This window comes from Panthera onca, chromosome D1 (assembly GCF_046562875.1).
Source record: "Panthera onca isolate mPanOnc1 chromosome D1, mPanOnc1 haplotype 2, whole genome shotgun sequence".
Classification (NCBI taxonomy): Eukaryota; Metazoa; Chordata; class Mammalia; order Carnivora; family Felidae; genus Panthera; species Panthera onca.
This window is the reverse complement of record NC_138348.1, coordinates 66,092,966-66,110,565: the sequence shown is the minus strand read 5'-3', so window position 1 is coordinate 66,110,565 and position 17,600 is coordinate 66,092,966. Positions and strand designations below refer to the sequence as shown.

General features: G+C 38.3%; 1 protein-coding gene across 4 annotated transcripts in view; it reads left to right on the top strand.

Annotated features, from left to right (window-relative positions):
* CCDC90B (coiled-coil domain containing 90B) overlaps positions 1–17,600 on the top strand; it is a 46,055-nt gene that overhangs the window by 16,040 nt on the left and 12,415 nt on the right. For 3 of the 4 annotated variants that reach the window (XM_060605490.3, XM_060605492.3, XM_060605493.3), the window contains 5 exons: positions 8,152–8,253; positions 8,894–8,935; positions 9,028–9,099; positions 9,196–9,249; positions 10,495–10,609. In XM_060605490.3, coding sequence (XP_060461473.1) covers positions 8,152–8,253; positions 8,894–8,935; positions 9,028–9,099; positions 9,196–9,249; positions 10,495–10,609 — 385 coding nt within the window. The remainder of the gene's footprint in view (positions 1–8,151; positions 8,254–8,893; positions 8,936–9,027; positions 9,100–9,195; positions 9,250–10,494; positions 10,610–17,600) is intronic. The other variant, XM_060605491.3, reaches the window with a different exon arrangement.

Below are 17,600 nucleotides of genomic sequence, written 5' to 3'. Positions count from 1 at the left end.
GTTTTTGTTTACCTTTGCCTCTAGAGATAGGTCAAGTAAGAGGTTGCTGCAGCTGAGGTCAAAGAGGTTGTTGCCTGTTCTCTCCTCTAGGATTTTGATGGCTTCCTGTTTTATGTTTAGGTCTTTTCATCCATTTTGAGTTTATTTTTGTGTATGGTATAAGAGAGTGGTCCAGGTTCATTCTTCTACATGTCACTGTCCAGTTTTCCCAGCACCATTTGCTAAAGAGACTTTTTTCCATTGGATATTCTTTGCTGCTTTGTCAAAGATTAGCTGGCCATATGTTTGTGGGTCCATTTCTGGATTCTCTTTTCTGTTCCATTGATCTGTGGGTCCGTTCTTGTGCCAGTACTATACTGTCTTGATGATTACAGCTTTGTAATACAGCTTGATGTCCGGAATTGTGATGCCTCTAGCTTTGGTTTTCTTTTCCAGGATTGCTTTGGCTATTCGGGGTCTTTTCTAGTTCCATACAAATTTTAGGATTATTTTTTCTAGCTCTGTGAATAAGGCTGGTGTTACTTTGATAGGGATTGCATTGAATATGTAGATTGCTTTGGGTAGTATAGACATTTTAACAATATTTGATCTTCCAATCCATGAGCATGGAATGTTTTTCCATTTCATAAGCTTTCTATAGTTTTCAGTGTATAGATCTTTCACTTTTTTGGTTAGGTGTCTTATGGTTCTTACCACAGTTGTAAATGGGATCAATTCCTCAATTTCTATTTCTGTTGTTTCATTATTGGTATATAGAAATACAACCTATTTCTGTTACTTTGCTGAATTCATGTATCAGTTCTACATGAGGCTGAGTATCTTTTCATATGTCTGTTAGCCATCTGGATGTCTTCCTTTGAAAAGTGTTCATGCCTTTTGCCCATCTCTTCACTGGATTATTTATTTTTGGGGTTTTTTGGTGGAGTCTTTCAGGTTTTCCACATAGAGTATTATGTCATCTGCGAAGAGCAAAAGTTTGACTTCCTCCTTGCTGAGTTGGATGCTTTTTATTTATTTGTGTTGTCTGATTGCTGAGGCCGGACTTCCAGCACTATGTTGGATAACAGTGGTGAGAGTGGACGTCCTTGACGTGTTCCTGACTATAGAGGGAAAGCTCTTGGTTTTTCCCCATTGAGGATGATATTAGCAATGGGTCTTTTGTATATGGTGTTCATGATCTTGAGGTATGTTCCTTCTATCCCTACTTTCTTAAGGGTTTTAATCAAGAAAGGATGCTGTATTTTGTCAGATGCTTTTTCTGCATCTGTTGAGATCATGTGGTTCTTAACCTTTCTTGTATCAATGTGATGTATCACATTGATTGACGTGCAGATATTGAACCAGCCCTGCATCCCAGGAATGAATTCCACTTGATGGTGGTAAATAATTCTTTTAATGTATTGTTAGATCCGGTTTGCTAGTATTTTGTTGAATTTTTGTATACATGTTCATCAGAGAAATTGGTCTGTATTTCTCCTTAGTGGGGTCTTTGTCTGGTTTTGGAATCAAGGTAAAACTGGCTTCATAGAATGAGTTTGGAAGTTTTCCTTCCATTTGTATTTTTGGAACAGCTTCAAAAGAATAGGTGTTAACTCTTCTTTAAATGTTTGGTAGGGGCGCCTGGGTGGCGCAGTCGGTTAAGCGTCCGACTTCAGCCAGGTCACGATCTTGCGGTCCGTGAGTTCGAGCCCCGCGTCAGGCTCTGGGCTGATGGCTCGGAGCCTGGAGCCTGTTTCCGATTCTGTGTCTCCCTCTCTCTCTGCCCCTCCCCCATTCATGCTCTGTCTCTCTCTGTCCCAAAAATAAATAAAAAAAAAAAAAAAACGTTGAAAAAAAAAAAAAATTTAAATGTTTGGTAGATTCCCCTGGGAAGCCATCTGGCCCTGGACTTTTGTTTGTTGGGAGATTTTTGATTGCCGATTCCATTTCTTTACTGGGTATGGATCTGTTAAAAAATTTTTGTTTCTTCCTGTTTCAGTTTTGGTAATTTATATGTTCTTAGGAATTTGTCCATTTCTTCCAGATTCCCCAATTTGTTGGCATATAATTGCTCAAAAAATTCTCTTAATATTGTTTATATTTCTCTGCTATTGGTTGTGATTTCTCTACTTTCATTCATGATTTTATTTATTTGGGTCCTTTCCTTTTTCTTTTTGATCCATCTGGCTAGATTAACAATTTTGTTAATTGTTTCAAAGAACCAGCTCCTGGTTTTGTTGACCTGTTGTTTTTTTTTTATTTTGATATCCTTGACTTCTGCTCTAATCTTTATTGTTTCTCTTCTGCTGGTTCTTGGCTTTATTTGCTGTTCCTTTTCCAGTTCCTTTAGGCATAAGGTTGTGTATTTGAGACCTTGCTTCCCCCTTTAGGAAGGCCTGGATTGCTATATACTTCCCTTTTATGACTGCCTTTGCTGCATCCCAGAGGTTTTGGGCAGTCGTGTTTTCATTTTCATTCACTTCCATTTACTTTTTAATTTCCTCTTTAATTTCTTGGTTAACCCATTCATTCCTTAGTAAGATGTTCTTTAATCTCCAAGTATTCATGGTCTTTTCAAATTTTTTCTTGTGGATGATTTCCAGTTTCATAGTGATGTGGTCTGAAAATATGCTAGGTATGATCTTGATCTTTGTGTACTTGTTGAGGGCTGATTTATGACCCAGGATGTGATCTATTCTGGAGAATGTCCCATGTGCACTCCAGAAAATGTGTATTCTGTTGTTTTACAATGAAATGTTCTGAATATATCTGTTAATTTCATCTGGTCCAGTGTGTCACTCAAAGCCATTGTTTCCTTGTTCATTTTCTGCCTATATGATCTGTCCATTGTTGTCAGTGGGGTATTGAAGTCCCCTACGATTATAGTATTATTATCAATTAGTTTATGTTTGTGATTACTTTATATATTTGGGTGCCTCCACGTTGGGGGCATAAATAAATACAATTGTTATATCTTCTTGTGGATAGATCCCCTTCATTATGATATAATGCCCTTCTTCATCTCTTGTTACACTCTTTTGGTTTAAAATCTAGTTTGTCTGGGGGCACCTCGGTGGCTCATTCGGTTAAGCATCTGATTTCAGCTCAGGTCACGATCTTGCAGTTCATGAGTTTGAGCCTCACATCGGGCTGTGTGCTGACGGCTCAGAGCCTGGAGCCTGCTTCAGATTCTGTCTCCCTCTCGCTCTCTGCCCCTCCCCCACTCACGCTCTCTCTTAAAAATAAATAAACATTAAAACACATTAAAATAAAATCTAGTTTGTCTGATAGAAGTATGGCTACTGCAGCTTTCTTTTGATGACCATTAGCAGTATAGACAGTTCTCCATCCCCTTATTTTCAATCTGAAGGTGTCTTTATGTCTAAAATGAGTCTCTTGTAAGCAGCATATAGATGGGTCTTGTTTTCTTATTCATTCTCATACATCTTTTGATTGGAGCATTTAGTGCATTGACATTTAGAGTGAGTACTGAAAGATAATCATTTAGTGCTATTGTGTTGCCTGTAGAGTTGGTGTTTCTGGTGACGTTCTCTGGTCCTTTCTAGTCTTTGTTGCTTCTGGTCTTCTTTGTCTTTTTTCCACTCAAAGTGTCCCCCTTAAAATTTCTTGCAGGACTGTTTAATGGTCATGGACACCTTTAGTTTTTGTTTGGGAAATTATTTCTCTCTCCTGCTGTTTTGAATGATAGTCTTGCTGGATAAAGAATTCGTGGCTGCATGTTTTTCCGATTCAGCATGTTGAGTATATCCTGCCATTCCTTTCTGGCCTGTCAAGTTTCTGTGGATAGGTCTGCTGTGAACCTGATCTGTCTTCCCTTATAGATTAAAGATGTTTTTTTTCCCCCTTGCTGTTTTCATAATTCTTTCCTTGTCTTGTGTATTTTGTGAATTTGAGTATGATATGCCTTGGTGATGGGTTTTTGTTGAATCTAATGGGAGTTCTCTGTGCTTCCTGGGTTTTGATGTCTGTGTGCTTCCCCAGATTAGGCAAGTTTTCCTCTATAATTTGCTCACATAAACCTTCTGTCCCTTTTGCTCTCTCTTCCTCTTCTGGGACTCCTATGGTTTAGATGTTATTCCTTTTTAATGAATCCCTGAGTTCTCTAAGTCCTATATTGTGATCTTTTGCTTTGTTTCACTCTTTATCTACCTCATTATTCTCCATAATTTTACCATCTATATTGCCGATTCGCTGTTCTGCTTTGTCCATCGTTGCCATTGTGGCATCCATTGAAGATTGCATCTCGGTTATAGCATTTTTAATTTTGGCCTAACTAGATTTTATTTTTTTATCTCTGTAGAAGTGCATTCTATGGTGTCTTTGCTTTTTTCAACCTGAGTTAGTATTCTTATTATCGTGGTTCTAAATTCTAGTACAGACATCTTACTTATGTCTGTGTTGATTAAATCCCTGGCTGTCATTTCTTCCCATTCTTTCTTTTGGGGTGAATTCCTTTGTTTTTTTCATTTTGGAGGAAGGATAAAAATTAATAAAATAAAAATTATAAACAAAACAAAACAAAATCAAAGGAAGCCAGATCCTAGGTTTGTTTCAGTCTCCTTGTTGAAAGAAACTTTATAGAATGTAGAAAATAAAGGAAAAGGAAAGGGGGGAAAAAAGTGTAAATAAATTTTTTCTCTGTATCCAAGAGATTAAAAAAAGAAAACCGAAGTAAAGAAAATGAGCAAACAAATGAGCCACCAAATAGAATGAAACCCAAAAGAATTTATATCCACTTTCCCCTAGAACTGAAACTATGAAGCACTGTATAGTCCATATACTAAGCAGGTGGAGTGACTTGTGCTGGTCTTCTAGGGGATGTGCTTGGAGGGCACAGTTGGGCAGGGCTTGGTGTAACAGCTCAGTTCTCCACTAGATGGTGCTGCTTAGCTTGCTGGGCTGGATCTGTGTGTTTGTGTACCTGTGCATGTGCGGTTGAGGTGGAATTGACTTCACCCAGCGCCCTAATCTCTGACTCAGGAACTTCGCAATCTCACCAACCCACAGTCAAGCACTGCTCCTTTGTCTCAGGTCTCGTTCACTCCCTGCCTCTACCCTGTCTGTCTAAGCTGTCTGCCTGCGAGACAAAACTCCTTCTCGAGATTTATCTCAGATGGGGTTGTGTTTCAAAACCCCACACTTTGGAAACCCCCACCGACTCTCTGGGGAGGGTCTCACTGAGCAATGGCTGGAAGCCAGCTTGCCCCAGAAAACGTTTGTGTGATCACACGGTGGCAGAGGTTCAGAGATTATGGCAGTCCATAACACACAGTTGGTGCCAGGTTTCACAGCACTCTGGCATCTTTGTCCCAATACCAGCAAACATGGCTGCTTCTCTGGGGTCCTCTGGGACCTTTGCCCACCAGGAGGCCATATGGTGTCTACCAAATGCACTCCATGCAGGGGAACCACTTTTCCCTATGTGGCACATGGACCCCTCAAACCCCACTGCCTGCTCCTGGGGATTCTCCCTACTTTCTCACCAGAGCACCACCAGGCACGGGGCTCTGAATCTTCAGACTCTGCACTCCACTGTGTATAGAATCCTGGTGGTATTGAAGCCCTCTCCTTTCTCCCTGTCATTGGTTTTGGGGAACAGATTTCTTGTTCAGTCCCCTGCCAGTATTTTCACTCTTTCTCTCTCAAACTACTTTCAGGGCAAGTGCTTTTCTTGTGCACAATGTACCATACTCTACCCCTTTATTTTTTCTTAGTCTTCTCTCCACAAAAACAGCTCCCTACCCTCTGTGGCTTTTCTCTCCCCCAGTTCACTTCTGCACACCATGTATCTGCCGAGTTCTGTGGCTCAGGTTATACGGATTGTTGCATAAATCCTCAGATCAATTTCCTAGGTGTTCAAAATGGTTTGGTGCTGATCTAGCTGTGTTTCAGGGATGAGACAAGCTCAGGGTCTCTATGCTTCTCTGCCATCTTAACTCCTTCCTCTGGCCTGTATAATTTCTGCAGGGAAATCAGCCCATGGTCTTATGGGGTTTCCTTGTATGTAACTCATTGCTTCTCTCTTTCTGGTTTTAAACTTCTCTCTTTATCTTTAATCTTTAATTATTACTTACTGTGTGGACCTCCTTGGGTTCATCTTGTTTGGTACTTCTGCACTTATCGAACCTAGATACCTGTTTTCTTCCCAGAGATAAGGGAGGTTTTCAACTATCATTTCTTCAAATAAGTTTTCTGCCTCCCCCCGCTCCCTGTGTCTTTTCTCCTTCTGGGACCTCTATAATGCAGATGTTCTTGCTTGATTTTGTCCAAGAGAGTCCTTAACCTATCCCTGTGTTTTTTTTTTCTTTTTACTGTTCAGCTTGGGTGCTTTCCATTACCCTCTTTTCTATATCATTAATCTGTTCTTTTCCATTCTCTAATCTGTTGATTCCCTCCAGTTTATTTTTCGTTTATTGTGTTCTTCAACTTGGTTCTTTTTTATATGCTATCTCTTTGTTCAAGTTCTCACCAAGCTTATGCACTCTGCTGTCCAGCCCAGTGGGCATCTTTATGTCCATAATTTTGAACTATTTATCAGGCATACTTATTTCCATTTTATTTAGTTCTGTTTCTGAGGTTTGGGCTTTGTTCATTCATTTGAAGCAAATTCTTTTGTCTCTTCCTCTTGCTTTACTTTGTGAGTTACACACAACAGCTACGTTTTCAAAGTAGGATGATCTTGTGTATAGTCAAGTCATCCCCTGTGGAGAATGTGTGTCTGGTGACATTAGCTGGCTTTCTGAATATGTGGCTGTCATGGGTGTTGGGGCACTTCATGTTAGGGCCACTTTGGTGGGATGGCCAGAGCCAAAGTGGGTACAGGCCAGAACTGTCTTCGGGCTCTCCACATAGAGGTGCATCCTGGCCAGACAGCTGAAGTTGAAGTGGGTGCAAGCTGGAGGTTCCCAGGGCTCTCAGTGCAGAGGGCCCCCAGGCAGGACAACTGGTGCTATAAAGGGTATCATTTGGGGGGCAAGCCCAGTGTTCTTGCCATGGAACATACCCTGGTAAGATAACTGAAATTGAAAAGGTTCCAATCTGGGAGGTCTTGCGACTCTCTGTGGAATTAGTGCCCTGGCAGGACAGCTTAAGCTGAAGTGAGCATGAGCCAGGGTGGTCCAGGGGCTCTCTGCATAAATGGCACCATAAGAGAGTACCTGGTGCTGAAATGAGCGCAAGCCAGGGGTAAGTGCAAGCCCAAGACACACCCTGGTCAGGTTGCTGCAGCTGCTGCAGGGTATGGACCACTGGATCCCTGGACACACTCTACAGAGTGTGCCCTGATGAGTTGTCTGGAGTCAAATTAGCCACGAGCTAATTTGGAAAGGTAACAGGATGCTCTGAGCTGGCGGTGTCATGCCAAGTCATCTGGAGTTTAAGTGCTGGGAGCCTGGAGTGTTCTGGGGTGCTTTGTACCTGCCTCACCTCGGAAGGTGAGCTGTTGTGAACACTGACCAGGGGTATTCTGGTGTCTCCACGCTGGGGCCACGACACTGTGCTGGTTTGGGCTGGGGGCCTAGTGTTTGCTGAAGTGGTAGGCTGGCTGTGGTGCCCAGATCCTGCTCCTGTCTGTGCTCTAAAAATGGAAGGGGGATGTAAACAGTGATGCTCACCAGCCCCTCAGAACTAGAGAGTCCCAGCAGCACTCTCTGGAAGAGTTCGAGGGCTGGATCTTTTATATTCTAGTTGCCCTTTTAAACCTCAGCATTTTTTCTTTATCCCAGGGCAGATGAATCTGCTCATGGTCATTCAGTACTGTCCCTCTTACTGCAGTTCTCAGTGTCAGGATTAGGGATTTCCTTCATTACTGTGCTTCTGTCTCTCTTGCCTTTCTCTTTGTGGTATATTTTTTGTTGTGCAGAAGCTGGCCGGTTAGCCCTGAGGTGTCCTTCAGGAGGAAATGCTTTATAAATAGGTATAGATTTGGTGTATCCATGGAGGAGGTGAGTTCAGGGTCCTCCTGTGTCACAACCTTGGACTGGAACCTCCTTTTCATTTTTATATATAGGCTTCATATGGTTTTGTTTAGTTAGCCAAGCAACATTACACCTTATAGCATAACAACAGATTCTTTTACATTCCATGAAAACAATTCTGTGTAAGGTGAAAGCATTCCATATATCACTAGGTCATTTCAATTTTGCTTTCCAGGAAATAACAGTACAACAACTAATGGCTCATTTGGACTCCATCAGGAAAGACATGGTCATCCTAGAGAAAAGTGAATTTGCAAATCTGAGAGCAGAGAACCAGGTGATACTAGTTTGTTTATTACTAATAAAATAACTGATTTCACATGTGTTCTAATAGGACCAAGTAATGATTTTATGTGGTCATTCAGTAACTTTCAACAAGTTTTTTGGTCAAAGTATGCTAGATGTTTAACCTATAACTAATCTATGTATCAATCATAGTCTAGACCAAAGAATAAGAGTTGTATCTTACACATGTAAAAGTCAAATGTAAGGGGAAATCTTTATATATAAAATGTTTCACGTTATATATAAAATTTCTAATATAGCTCAATATAATGTTCTCAAAATTTAAATCAATGTGCCATTTTATATGAATCTGCAGTAATTTTTATGAGTTAAGAGAAAACTGCTTCTGTAATTCATTTGGAGTTTTAATTTTTTTTAATTTTAAATATTTTTAAATTTCAAATATCAGTCATGGTTTAAAACTAACTAGAATACATTTTTTACTGTTTTGTTCATAAGAATTTTCTGAATATGATGAAATACTACTTTCCTTTTTTGTCTATTTTTAGTGCTTCATTAGAAATCTGTAGATCATCCAGTTTTTGCTAATGCAAGGTTTCAGATTTGTTGAATAAATCATGCTATGGGCTTTTGGCTTAATGGCAATTGCATGTGATTTTTTCTATACCTAGAAAATGAAAACTGAATTGGAACAAGTTAAGCAGCAACTGATAGTAAGTTTTACTTTTCTCACTTTAAAATATTTTATTAATTTCAGAACAAACATTATGAGATTGCTTTTTTAATATTTTGATTTTCTGTAAAGAATGAAACCAGTCAGATCAGAGCAGACAATAAACTGGACATCAACCTAGAAAGAAGCAGAGTAACTGATATGGTAATGTGCTTCTAAATGTACTTTCTTGGTAACTTATTAATTCCTTCTAGTCTTTTTTTTTTTTTTTTTAACCTCCTGATTTGTCATATCCTTTAGTTTACAGATCAAGAAAAGAAACTTATGGAAGCAACCACAGAATTTACCAAAAATGTAAGCTAGTATGTAAAAATTCTATTTCATACCACTTATGTATTTTATGTGTTGTATCTGAGCTTTTTTTTTTTTTTTTTTTAATTTATTTATTTTGAGGGAGACAGAGAAGGCACCTGCAGGGGAGGGGCAGAGAGAGGAAGAAAAAAATTCCAAGCACTAAGCCCAGCATAGGGCTCAGACCCACAAACCATGAGATCATGAGCTGAGCCCAAATCAAGAATCAGGTGCTTAACTGACAAAGCCACCCAGGTGCACACCCCGCTCCCCCCCCCCCCCCAGCTTATTTTTATATAGAAAATAACTATTTTTTGGAAGACCTAGATTCACATTTAAATGAGGGCACAGGTTCAATGAAATTATCTTTAAAATTTTAAAACTAATAGTGAATATTTATTGAGTGCTTACTATACATCAGATAGTTCTACCTGCTTTACTTCTATTAATTCTCCTTATCAGCCTCTGAAGTAGGCCCTCTTTTTTCTCATTTTACCAGTTTGGAAAATGAGACACACGGAAGTTAAGGTCACACAGCTAATAAATGGTGGAGCTGGAATGTGAACCCAGATTCTAAACTCCATACTCCACTACTATTTACTTTCTCCTAATCCTAAATGGTAATCATTGCTTAATCTCTACGGTTTGAGTGAAACGCAGCTTTTTTACTCAGCCATCGTCTTAATAAAAGCCATTGGGTCTACATTCTAACAGAAGAGACCTCGTTCTTAAATAGAAGGGAGGGTATCATTTGCCTTTCCATGTATTCTGTTATATTCTCTTACTTCTTGTCAGGATAGAGGAGATGAACAAGGAAATCAACAAATTCTCTCAGGGCTAATTTCTGAGCTCTTCTACCCCTTAACCCCTCTACACATAGCATTTGTTTTTACCCAGCAAGCATTTCTGCCAGTTTGCATTATAAATCTGGTTGAGTTTTTTTCTTTTACACAATTGAAAGTTTTAACTGTGATATCCTAAGGAATTTAAGTTCTAGGACTAAAATTTTTCCCTCTTAGGTCTCAAATTTCTTCCTATGAGGCTTTTAATAGAATGTACTCAAAATGTGATAATCCTATAAATAATCTCCCAAATATTAAAAATAGAAGGAATTTTTGTCAGTTTATAATGTTCATGTAATGTTTTTTTATCACCATTAAAATTTTTGCAATACACAGCCCATAAGTAAGGTTTCTAATGTAAATATTTGTCATATGGACAAAATTGTCTCATTCTTATTTACTGCAGGATACCAAAACCAGAAGTATTATTTCAGAGACCTGTAATAAAATTGACACTGAAATTGCTTCTTTAAAAACACTGATGGAGTCTAACAAGCTTGAGACTATCCGTTACCTTGCAGGTAAGGTAATTCCATATTTTGTTAAAAAACAAAAATCAGTGGGGTACATCTGAAGATCTAATTGTTTTGTTTTTAAGTTTATTTCAAGAGAGAGCACAGGTGGGGGAGGAACAGAGAGTCTGATGCAGGGCTTGAACTCACAAACTGCAAGATCATGACCTGAGCCAAAGTCAGACTTCTAACTGACTGAACCACCCAGGTGCCCTCTAATTGTTTGGATTTTTTTTTGTTTTTGAATGATTTGGGCATCCTCTTATCTAGCAAGTAGAGGGAAGGTGGGACAAGAAAGTTACTAGCAAAAGAAAAGGATTGTTCCACGCAAGGTCACTTTCTCTTAAGGGTAAAAAACAAGAAGTCTTACGCAGATTACACTTTGAGGAAAGGGAGAGGGCTGTGTGGCAGACCCACTATAACTAATGGGAAAATTCCTGACTGACCAGTTAAGACCAGTTAAACTACAATTAGATTAGCCATTAAGCCCTGGTTTTCAGACTAAGCCTGAGTGACACCATCTCAGTTTAACTAAAAAATATGATCAAAACTTAAGGCATTAGTGCTACTCTCAGTTACCACTATTTTGTTGTTCTTTTCTACGGTATTGTCAGGGAGGAAGAATGTCCTTTGCAGTTGACATCAGACAGATTAACAGGAGAAAACAGACATGAAATTCCAAAGACATTCAAGCAACATAAGGCTTATATGACCTCCTGAGCTAAGGAAAGGGGTTTAGGGGTCTGAGGATACATAGAGAAGGACGGCCATTGGCAGGAAGGTGAGAGGAGATGTTTGGAAAATAAAAGTTGCTGTTATGCAAATACTAGATATCTTAGGTAAAGAGGAATCTCCACTAATAGTTGTGTTCCTGGTATATAGGCTGTCCTTTATGTAAATGTAAATTTAGGCAGTTGAATGGGAGTAAGAAGCTTTTCCTAATCTGCTAGGTTTGACTGCTTTTAACTCAAAGTAATATTCATGCCAAAATCACCTGTCTTGGGGCAGTCTGCCCTTGGCACTTGAAGGAAACTTCCCTGAAGTTTCACACATGAAAGTTGAGCACTGGTAGATTGTTCTGTCTCATTGAACCAGTCTGTACAACAGATCACCTAGTACAATAGATGAGACAATAGATCAGCTCAGTTAAACTCATTTCAGAAGGCTATGAGGTAGGGATATTCTCAAAGCTAGGCTTGTGATTTAAGTAATCAGGTATTAAATAAGTAATCGGGTGTTTTGGTTCTGTCAGAACAAAAGAAAACAACGGTTAATGATTGGGTCAAGGGTAGTCATGACTTCTAGTTGTCAGGCTGGAAGCATTTTCAGACTGAGTCAGAGCAAGCAGTGAGTCTGACGGATTTTCATTTATAGTTCAACTGTCTCTGATCTTTTGAGTGACCCATAGAATGACAGACATGAAGGTTGTCTCTAGGTGTGAGCTAGTGTGATTTTTCTGAAGTTTAGTTTGTAGGGTTTCAGGGAAAAGAATAGTTTTAGTTCTTAACATGATTCCAAGTCAGAAAGGTAGGAGAAAAATTGAAAATACTAGTTTAGACAGTTGTAGCCAGTCATTGGAGGAAACTAGAGGTAATCAGGCTCTACTCCAGTTTGATGAATAATATTAAAATCTAATACACAGGTATTAGACACAGGTGTGTCTTTCTTTCTGTAATCACCTTCATAGCCAAATTAACACTAATTGTATTGCAAAATAAGTTTAATTTAAAAACAAAAAACAAAACCAAACAAAAAAATTTGGCCTGATTATTTACATAAGTGCAGTTGACTCTGTAGGCTCTTTAAGATCTCCTTTGCTGCAACTACTTATCAGGATTTCCAGATTGAACTTTTAACAGCATCTCAAGGCCAGAAGCCAAGCCAAATACTTGCAGTCAGACTTCACCTGCAATACCTATATATTTGGGCGAATTCTCTTCTCAAGGTTCCTGCACTGACCAGGAAGTGACCTTCTTTACTCACCTGGTAAAGCTGCTGGGTACTCTGTAAGCAAGGTATCAATCAGGATGATATTTCCAAAGGGGCTTTTTAGGCCCCATAAAGTCCATCTTAGTTCCTTAAAGCTGTCTGCTCATATCTGAATCTATGCAGATCTGTCTAAAATACAACATTCTAGTCAAAAGGAGAAGAGATTTTTAGTTAACTTATGCAAATATACTGTCATGACAATAGAATACTCACTGGGTTTCTGAATGCTGGAGGGATCAGGTAGGGAGAAAAAGATAAATGTTTCAAATTGCTATTAGTTAGCTTAAGAAAAAAGTTTCCATATATCTGGAAAAACAAAAAGCATTGTTTCAAATAAAGTCTTAAAAGTAAATCTCCATTCATTCAGTCCTATTTAATAATTCTTGTTGTGCTTAGATCTGGTTTTTTCACTAGTTCAAAAATTCTTACCTGGTTATCTTAAAATTATTGGAAACCTGTACTCAGAGTTCTTTACATGAGTCTCACTAAAGACATTTGCAATAGCATCAGACTAAAACAGTAACATGACAAGACTTAAATATGACCATGGTTCTAGATCTGATTACAGTTGATAAGGAAATTTAGTTATTTCTGTGGTATACAACACTTCAAAGATAACAGATTTTTAGGAGTTTCACCCATGTTAATAACATATCTATATAAACAATCTAAGAGGGTTTAGTGTTGACAGTGCTTCCCATGCAATTTAATATACCAAATTTTCACAAAATCTTTTATATTTAAGATTATGGTCCAAAAACTTCAGAATTTTATTTTTGGAAGTTTATCAAAAATATTTAAAAGGTTTGTATATTTGATTAAATAGGGTCACAAATTATTTTGAAACAGTATTTAATTATTTAGTCAAAGTGACAGTAAAAGATTTCAAAGGCAATTAGAGACAGTTACATAGTTGTGAGCAAAATTTAGTGCTTTTTTGTTTATTTTTTTAGAGTGGGAGAGTGAATGGGGGAGGGGCAGAGAGAGGGGGAGACAGAATCTGAAGCAAGTTCCAGGCTCTGAGCTGTAAGGACAGAGCTTGACATGTCATCTGCGAGATCATGACCTGAGCCAACGTCAGACACTTGCAGGCGCCCCAAAATTTAGCCCTTTTAATATCAAGACTCAGTTTTCTTAAGTCATTGAAGACCAAACACAGAATCCTTGTTTTCTAGGCAGGTAACTTTAAATGTAAAGAAAAACTTTGTTTGCAATTACTTGCTAAGAACAGACCAGTAGTTCAGGAAAATTTTGTTCTTTTAACAAAGTGACAAAATTATTTACTTAACTTCATCCTAATCTTAGCCAGTACTGACCACACATAGAATTCTTTTCTCAAATTTCTTGTTCCATAAACCTTCTACAACTTTCCCTCTTTAAATAACCTTACTCACTTTAGGACAAAATTATTTTCTTTTCCCTTAGCAAAACTGTATTTTGTCAAGTGAAAGAAAACCAACTTCAAAGTATGCTAATAAATGCTTTTTTTTTTTCTTACTGAGGACTGTAGTCTGGGAGACGGTCTTTCAGACTGCTCTGAAGAACTGCTCAAAAACTTGTGAGCTACAGATTATATACATAAAAAGGAAGGAGTTTATGTGCTTGTAAGCATTCTCCAAATACTTGGGTGTCACAAGGTATCTATTACAGTCCTTAAAATTCAGGTTTACTGATAGACACAAGAAAGACCCTTAGGTCATCTTAATACATTGTTTCTATCATATCTGATTGTTTGAAAATATTGCTTGCAATTTTGCTTCCAATTTGCCAGTTCTACCTGTGTGATTCCTCCTTAAGGTCACCTGAGACCTCAAGTCAGAGAAGGGTGACATCAGTTGCATACTGCAATTTTAGTGTACAATTTTTATTCCTCGTACTTTGTCTCACCCAAAACACCTATCTTACTTTCCCGGCGTACACCGTTGTATCCTTTATTTCTAGGGGTCTTAATTATTACCATTTATTAGAATCCTTAACTCTTAGAAACCTTAATTTCTAGTGAAAACTAAATAGTAAACAATTGTGAACTGTTTTGTGAGTACATTTCATAATTTCTAGAAACGTGCTTTTTCACAATGAATTCCAAAACATGTTTTCTAACATCTAAACTTATCTCTGGTTTCTCTGTAATAAAACAAAAGTAGATAAATTTATGTTTAGCTTAGCAAAAACATTAAAGTTTCAGGTTACCAAAGATTCTGGAAGCAATTTAAAAGTTTATATACAGGGGCGTCTGGGTAGCTCAGTCAGCTAGGTGTCTGAGTTCGAGCCCCACGTGAGGCTCTGTGCAGACAGCATGGAACTGCTTGAGTTCCTTTCTCTGCCCCTTCCCAGCTCGTGCTACCTCTCTCTCAGAAGAAACAAATTTTTTAAAAAATCAAAAGTTTACCTACAAACCTTTTTTTAATCTTATTTACATCTAAATTACTTGTTCTTAACAATTATGTTTACCCACAAAAGTTCATGAGGCAATAAAGTTACCCACTGTCCTCTAAGTTTTTTTTTTTTCTGATAAATTTTCCAATAGAGATAACATGGACTTTTTTTAATACTGATAACTCTTAATTAAAGATGTGTCTTTAATAACTTTAAATTGGCTTTAATACTGAATTTTTTCCCGGATCATATGAACTTGAAATTAGGGTTAGTTTCTAGCTTTCTGAGTTTTAGAACAGTCAATTATAAGCACTTGCCTTCACACCAACTGAAATAGAGCTATTACAGATTTTAATATTACCATTCCTAGGTAGAGAAAATATCTCACATTTACAACATATATAGACCCATATATCCAGACAAGATGGAAAGAAACTCTTAACTTCTGTTTTTACTCATATTTGTGGAGAGGACATTACAGTCCCAATTTCCAAATACTTCCCCCTTTTTTCTCCTGATAAAAACTTCTCCCTAATGTTTGTATTTCTTTTTTTTTTTTTTTAATTTTTTTTTTAACGTTTATTTATTTTTGAGACAGAGAGAGACAGAGCATGAACGAGGGAGGGTCAGAGAGAGGGAGACACAGAATCTGAAACAGGCTCCAGGCTCTGAGCTGTCAGCACAGAGCCCGACGTGGGGCTCGAATTCACGGACCGCGAGATCATGACCTGAGCCGAAGTCGGCTGCTTAACCGACTGAGCCACCCAGGTGCCCCCCTAATGTTTGTATTTCAAAGAATGGCTCTGACATCCTAGAGATGATGGGGGTAGAAATTTTATATCCCAAAGGTATGGAGATATTATCCAAGTTTTCTCCAAGGTGGAGATGGGACATATCTACTCCATTATCAACAGTCCTAGAGTCTGGACACAAGAGCCCATTTAGAAGTTTACATTTTTAATTTTCAGTCTTAGGCAATTATGGACTATATTTCCATTTTAAAGACATGGTAAGATTTATAATTTCGAGAGAGTGAAAGAATACAAAACAATTTTTTTTCTTTTAGTTTCAGGGTAACTCCTATTTAAGATTTAGCTTTTTTTCTTTCTTTAAGCAGGACAATTTCATTCCAATATCCTGATCTTTTCTAACACCTACAGACGTTGTGAGAGGAATGGATAGGATTTGTTTCTGTAGTTGCATTTCTGGCTTTATAGAGTTTTTTTTAATGTTTATTTTTAAGAGAGAGAGAGCAAGCAGGGGAGGGGCAGAGAGAGGGAAACAAAGGATCTAAAGCAGGCTCTGCATTGACAACAGTGAGCCCGACGTGGAGCTCGAATTCACAGACCTTGAGATCATGACCCACTGAGCCATTTAGAGATTTTTAAGACAAAGACAGTTGTTACCAATTCCCAAAGAATGGAATTATAGCCTGAATATCAAGGGCTTGGCCTGTTTTTTTTTTTAACTAAATTTGCTTCTTTATATCAGGTTTTTAACAAAAATTGAAATCAAAAGCTTTATGCCTTGGTAAAATCTTTCTAAAGCACTTTATAACAAAAGCCTTTTTTCTGGGTATACAATTCAACCTTGGCTTTATCCCCTATCAGCCCCTGAATATTGGCTCTTCACAGCCCATTTGTAGGAGGATCCAGAAGAAATTTTGGTCATTGTTTCTCTCTGAAGAGGGTTTGTGAATAGTCATTAACCTTTTCAATTCTCTAAATTTGGTAGGATCCTCTGAAAGTAGAGGTAGAAGGGCTATATAACTTAAAAGACTTCCGCTGGCCAGATTTCTTTCATGTGATTTCTTTTGTGGTGAGTGGTCTGGAATATACTTGTAAAGGACATTGCATAGAAAGGCCTGAAGCTAGTGGAGCCCGATTACAGAGCCCTGGAAGGTAGGAGCAAAGAGAGCCTTACTGACGGTCTTGGGCACTTTTGTTAACATTCGTTTTCTGGCTTTCAGCATTCACGTGAGCAACCTGTATACTTTTAACCTAGAGATTATGCCAGACTTCTCTGTAAATCTTATAGGGAAATGGAAGTTTAAACAGGCAGATAAGGCTAGATTTTAAGAAGGGGCATTATGTTGGATGTGGACATTGATTTTTGTCTTCAGTTTGATTTCTGTTCATCTTGTAAGGGAAGTCCCTAAGGCTAGTCATTATACTAATAAGATAATTGAAAAGCTCACTATAAAATATACATTTTTAAAATACAGCCAATTTAAATTGGCCATTGACAAATAAGATCTATTAATAGCAACTCAAACCAATAAGCCTTTTAATAGCTTAGCCAAAGCCACAAGAGGCACCCAGAGAACATGTATAATGTAGCCCCTGTGATCCAAAGGTTCACTCCCAAAATTAATCAAAGGAAGCAAAGCCCTTTGTTGCACAGGTAGTGAGGATAATGCAATGAAAACAGTGTCTCTGGTCTCCCACAAAAATGAGATTCTTCCCATCACAAACTCACTAATCTCTTAACACCAGGCAGGCCCTCCTAGAATGGAACTTTCTAATTACTAATAAGCAACAGAGGTTGAGATGACAAAGGTCCCTATGGCCTGGGACCTCTCATAAGACACCTGTGCTGAGCTGGCATGGCTGGGCAGAGAGACTCAGAACCTAAT